At 44.8% G+C, this 5769-nt stretch overlaps 1 protein-coding gene across 1 annotated transcript; it reads left to right on the forward strand.

Moving 5' to 3' along the window:
* The first annotated feature begins 414 nt into the window (after positions 1 to 414).
* On the forward strand, positions 415 to 5274 carry LOC127317280 (aldehyde dehydrogenase family 2 member B7, mitochondrial). The gene is made up of 11 exons (XM_051347807.2): positions 415 to 713; positions 1969 to 2106; positions 2309 to 2451; positions 2542 to 2695; positions 2779 to 3008; positions 3576 to 3665; positions 3783 to 3956; positions 4066 to 4203; positions 4338 to 4475; positions 4568 to 4629; positions 4741 to 5274. The coding sequence occupies exons 1-11, from the start codon at positions 620 to 622 to the stop codon at positions 5012 to 5014; spliced, it is 1635 nt and encodes a 544-aa protein (XP_051203767.1). The 5' UTR covers positions 415 to 619; the 3' UTR covers positions 5015 to 5274.
* The last annotated feature ends 495 nt before the right edge of the window (positions 5275 to 5769 follow it).

Genomic DNA, 5769 nt, shown 5'->3' on the forward strand with positions numbered 1-5769 from the left:
GGAGGGGAGCCAAGCACCATTGTTGATATCGGTCGCGAGCTTTGCCCGGCGGCATCGAGAAGAACAAGCGTAGAGGGGGAGGATGAAGAATGAGAAAAAAAAAGACACATGACGTTGGACTATAGGCATGTTATTTCACATGGAATTTCAAGTTAAAAAGGAAAAAAAGGATTGCAAAAATTTTATAGAAAAAGGAAACACAGACGGATGATCCAATCGGATCTCGAGGTTAACAAATTCACCACACACATCACGCTATCGACGGGAAAATCACCTTCTAACCACCCGACCACGTGGAGCTCTTCACAAAAGATCCCTTGCATCATCTCATACAGTAAAAATTTCCACTAATCATCCAACCCCATTTCTTTCACCCCTGAAAGTCCAAATCCGAGCCTATTAAATCTCGCTCGCCGGGTCCAAGCCGCCACCATCACCAGTCCTCCATCTCTCTGAGTCAGTCCTCCTCCACTCCCCATCCCACACTGCTGCTGCTGGGGACAGATTATCCGCCCCCATTAACTCATCCTTCTCCGCACGGACTGATTGGTGATTCGGCGAGCTCGAGCAATAAATTCCTGCCTCCACCGCGAGAGAGATCAATCAGATCATCATCATCATGGCTGCCGCAACGAGGCGGGCTGCCTCGTCGCTCGTCTCCCGCTGCCTGCTCGCCAGGCCCGCAGCTGCCCCCTCTGCGCTCCGCAGGCCAGGTACCTACTCAACTGGTCGAATTCATTGCAATCTGCTCACAGTACCTCTGTCCATCCGTATATATATGCAGACTGCAGCAGCAGTACGAGGAATTTTCATGCTTTCTTTGAAGTCAGGCCGGTGTTCGTCGTCATGATACAGTTTCTGCATCTTCCTCCGAAAGGATTTGGTTTCTTTTGGCTGGGATTCAGATCTCGGCAGCCAGACCTACTGATGATCTAAATCCATACTAATCAGTCCATGATGCTTCTCTATCAGTGGCACACTTCTGCCTTGTTCATCCGAGGAAACAGAAATGATCTCTAAGTACGACGATATTTTAGCCGACATCATCTTCCTCGTTCCTGGGGCGTTTGTTTTCCTCCACCCCGTTTCTTGCAACCATCGGCACTCACGTCCAAGTAGTCTGCCGTCACCAGTGAGTCAGGCGGCTTGGACTCTTCTCTTCGGGGTGTTCCGGAGATAAGATCTTTCCGTGACATGATAAGATATGCATGTCTTTTCCACCCTCCGGTCGTTATCAGAACGGTGGAAAACTGGGGTCATGGTTTTCTGCCAATTATTTGTGCTGCTCCTTCGCCGTAGATAAGAGAATCTAGGATGCGTTTTACTTCTTAATCCTCAGATTAATGCCTCATTAGTCTAGTTTTATACAATACTAAGTTTCAATGGTATATATTGAGTGGCCACACTAGTCATGCAGTACCTAGATTGTTGGAATCGACTTGGTTATCACTATTATCGTGTTTTTTTTCCACATTTTGAATCTAGTCTAGATATAGTTGAATCCCTGAAATCGTATGCTACATGAACGAGTCACAGATTCTAGTGTCACCTGCAAAATGGTTTTCCCAAATTATGAGCAAAATGGTGATATATTTGTCAAAATGGTACATGTGTGATCTGTCAACACTAAACTGTGGGGTACATCACTTTCTGGTGGCTGCATATTTTCCAGGTTATTCATTTGTCCCTTTGACCAAATTAAGTATAGTATCCTTTTTCTTGCTGGATCTTACTCGCTTCGGACCAAACAATATAATCTACGTCGGTTTCAATGTGCCCTGTTTGCTGCAATTTTTTGCCATCAGATCTGATCCAACCACCAACCATAGCACAGTATAGCTCATGCTGACACTTGATGTGAACATGAGGGGAACTGAACACACTTTGATTTTTAGGAGATCACCTCATCTGGAAACACATTTAGCAAGATGATATTGTGAGACTTATGTGCATTAACTCTGCCTGCAGATGGGACACGTGGACTGTTGCCAGGAGTCCTTCAAAGGTTCGGCACTTCAGCTGCCGCAGAGGAGCCCATTTCGCCCCCTGTTCAAGTGCGCGACACACAGCTCCTTATCAACGGCAAATTCGTTGATGCTGCATCTGGTATGCTAGTTCAGATCAACAACTAGTAATGTGGCTGGACACACAGGGCCGGTTTGGTGGGCTTGGGTTCTCCCTGAGAACTATAGGCCCATAAACTGGAACTCTACAGGGTTCAGCTTTTCGTTTTCTTATCTGTCATGTTCTTGTTGATGAGTTGAACCCACAACTCACAATGTGCATATGCAAATCGTCACTTCATCAGGCAAGACCTTTCCTACCCTCGACCCTCGCACTGGGGAGGTGATTGCTCGCGTGGCCGAAGGCGACGCAGAGGACATTGACCGTGCGGTTGCTGCGGCCCGCAAGGCATTCGACGAAGGGCCATGGCCGAGGATGACTGCTTACGTAAGAACTTCAGATTGTCATCTGTCTTGCTATTTTACTGTCATCTGTCCAAAGTCATGCTCATAGACAGTTGGAAATTTTCCTTTGCAGGAGAGATCCCGGATTCTTTTGCGGTTTGCTGACTTGATAGACAAGCACAACGATGATATCGCTGCATTGGAGACGTGGGACAATGGGAAACCATATGAGCAAGCTGCCAAAATCGAAGTGCCGATGGTTTCCCGGCTAATGCGGTATTATGCTGGTGAGCAATTTACCTCTTGACAGTAACAAGTAGTGCTAGCCAGGAAAGTTAATTTATACTGTTTCTGCTTGAAAAAATTGCAGGTTGGGTTGACAAGATCCACGGGCTAATTGTGCCCGCTGATGGGCCACACCATGTTCAGGTGCTGCATGAGCCTATCGGTGTTGCAGGCCAGATCATCCCGTGGAACTTTCCACTTTTGATGTTTGCATGGAAAGTTGGCCCTGCTTTGGCTTGTGGTAACACTGTTGTTCTTAAGACTGCTGAACAGACGCCTCTGTCTGCGTTGTATGTTTCTAAGCTGTTCCATGAGGTTGGTGCCATTTGTTACGGAAATTTATGTCCAGTTAATCATTTATGGTTTTCTACCAGTTTTTGCATTTAGCGTTGGGAAAATGGGCTTTGAATTATTCTCATAACCTTTTTGAATATTTAAATGGGCTGTTGGTGGATTATGACCAATGGGGATAGAAGGCATGAGGGTTACTTTGGCAAAAGCGTTTTGAAATAGATGACAGATTTAATGTGTTACCTAACGTATGTATTGAGTGATGTCTGAAAGCTCCATGGTAATCTGCAAAAGTTGCATCTTTGCTGCATAGTGATCAAATACAACATGGATCCAGATGGCGGTAGTAATTCATTTATAGAGACCACCCAATTTCTTGATTTAAATTTCAATGCATTGAGCTACATATTAAGATTTTTGTCAATGCTGCTACCAATTCAGCATTGCTTTATTAGGATACATATGCATATCTGCCATTTTTTTAAGCCTGCACTAGCATTAATAATATTTTACTAGCATGCAAGTATAGTTTTGCATGTGGCCTGCAAGTTTTACTGGATTTAACTGATAATAGATTACATGATCGCATAGGCTGGACTACCTGATGGTGTCCTGAACATTGTATCTGGTTATGGTCCTACTGCTGGGGCTGCTCTTGCTAGCCACATGGATGTTGACAAGGTTAGCCTCCTTCAATAATTTCCGCATTAGCAAGAGACCTGAAAATCTATACGTGGGAATGCTCTTGTGATTTACATATGTAATCTAATTTTCTCCTGAAACATATACTCTATGAAGGTTGCATTCACTGGATCAACCGATACGGGCAAAATTATTATGGAGTTGTCCGCACGGAGCAATCTGAAGCCAGTGACGCTGGAGCTAGGGGGCAAGTCCCCCTTTATCATCATGGATGATGCTGATATTGACCATGCTGTTGAGCTTGCCCACTTCGCGCTGTTCTTTAACCAGGTACGCATTGTTTTTTGTGTGTGAAAATAATCACTATAAAATTGATTGATCGTATATGTTTAGTTATTTTTTCTTTCTAAGTGGGTATCTTTTCTTATGAATATTTAAGGGACAATGCTGTTGCGCTGGGTCTCGCACATTTGTACATGAGCGTGTTTATGATGAGTTTGTTGAGAAGTCCAAAGCTCGTGCTGCAAGGCGTGTAGTTGGTGATCCATTCAGGAAAGGTGTTGAACAGGGCCCTCAGGTACATATTGCTCCGTAATCAGGCTGCTTTTTGCATTTTCCACATTTCCTTCTGGAAAAGGATAGTACATCAGGAAATAAGTTATTTCACAATTTTCGACCGATCCTAACCTTGTGAATTCCCTTTGCTTCTAGATTGATGATGAGCAATTCAACAAGATCTTGCGCTACATTAAGTCGGGTGTTGACAGTGGAGCCACGCTTGTGAGTGGTGGCGAGAGGTTAGGCGACAAAGGTTACTACATCCAGCCAACAGTTTTCTCCGATGTGCAGGTGAGCTTTACATTATAGTAGTAAATTAGGACAAATCCTCTGCTTCGTCTGTTGCAGCATAAGCTTAACATTCATTATACGATTGTTTTTAGGATAACATGAAGATTGCTCAAGAGGAGATATTTGGGCCTGTTCAGTCAATTTTTAAGTTTAAGTGAGTAACATTCCTGTTGATATGTCCATTGCATCAAAAAATTATGAACACCCAGGTAACCTATCAAACCTCTTGAGTAACAATTGGAATGCTGTTTCTCTGTTTCAACAGTGACCTGAACGAGGTGATCAAGAGGGCGAACGCTAGCCGCTACGGTCTGGCTGCCGGTGTATTCACCAACAACCTGAACACAGCCAACACCCTGACACGTGCGCTCAGGGCCGGAACCATCTGGGTGAACTGCTTCGACATCTTCGACGCTGCGATCCCCTTTGGCGGGTACAAGATGAGCGGCATCGGCAGGGAGAAGGGGGTCGACAGCCTGAAGAACTACCTGCAGGTCAAGGCGGTGGTCACCCCGATCAAGAATGCTGCATGGTTGTGATCAGCACACCTACATGGCTACATATATATGATCCTCTGGAAACTCGTGAGAACATGAACACTCACAACAATCGGATGAAAAGGAGAAGAGCAAGAAGATGATGACAACAACGAGGATCTCTAATAAGCATTCGCCCTAGCATCCATGGGCTACCGTCTCAAATAAATCTAAAATGTGATTGGATTTTGTTTGTCAACCGTGAAAAGACTTGTGTGTTGTAGCAACAGTATGTTTATTAATTATTATCGCTTATCGGAGAAGTCACGGTTCCTTCTGCTTCACTTGCTGCTCTGCTACTGGTGTGTGTTTTTTAAAGATCCTGCAGTTGCCGACTTGCGTGTATTGAAGAGGGAAAGGGTTTGCAAACTGGTTTTTAAGAAGGGACAAGAAACCAGTTTAAAATGAGAGAAGAAACCTTGTGGTGAGAAGTAGTGGTAGTTGGGCCGGTCTGCCGCGCTTCATGAGTCCTGATGTTCATCCTCAGCAGCCAAACAAAACGATTTGCAATCTGCCGGCGCCCATGTCTTCGAGATGAGATCCGAGTTGGTTGGTCATTCTAGGGCGCGCGTTTGGTAGGCTGGGTTGAAATCTTGCACCACTGGCGCAGTGGGACGGGCGTGAATGGATATGCCCAGTATGTATTTCTCCTCACTACATTCAAATATGGTGACCTATCATAAGAGCTTAATCACAGACATAAGCACAACACACAGTTATACACAATGACCAGAGTACTTAGTACCTAATCTTAGCGT

The sequence above is a fragment of the Lolium perenne genome, chromosome 7 (assembly GCF_019359855.2).
Source record: "Lolium perenne isolate Kyuss_39 chromosome 7, Kyuss_2.0, whole genome shotgun sequence".
NCBI lineage: Eukaryota > Viridiplantae > Streptophyta > Magnoliopsida > Poales > Poaceae > Lolium > Lolium perenne.

Excerpts from the sequence above, each read along its gene's own strand:
- LOC127317280 (XM_051347807.2), top strand. The coding sequence starts at position 620 with ATGGCTGCCGCAACGAGGCGGGCTGCCTCGTCGCTCGTCTCCCGCTGC. Across the intron at positions 3,009-3,575 it reads TTTCTAAGCTGTTCCATGAG|GCTGGACTACCTGATGGTGT; the intron begins GTTGGTGCCATT and ends ATGATCGCATAG. Across the intron at positions 3,666-3,782 it reads GCCACATGGATGTTGACAAG|GTTGCATTCACTGGATCAAC; the intron begins GTTAGCCTCCTT and ends TACTCTATGAAG.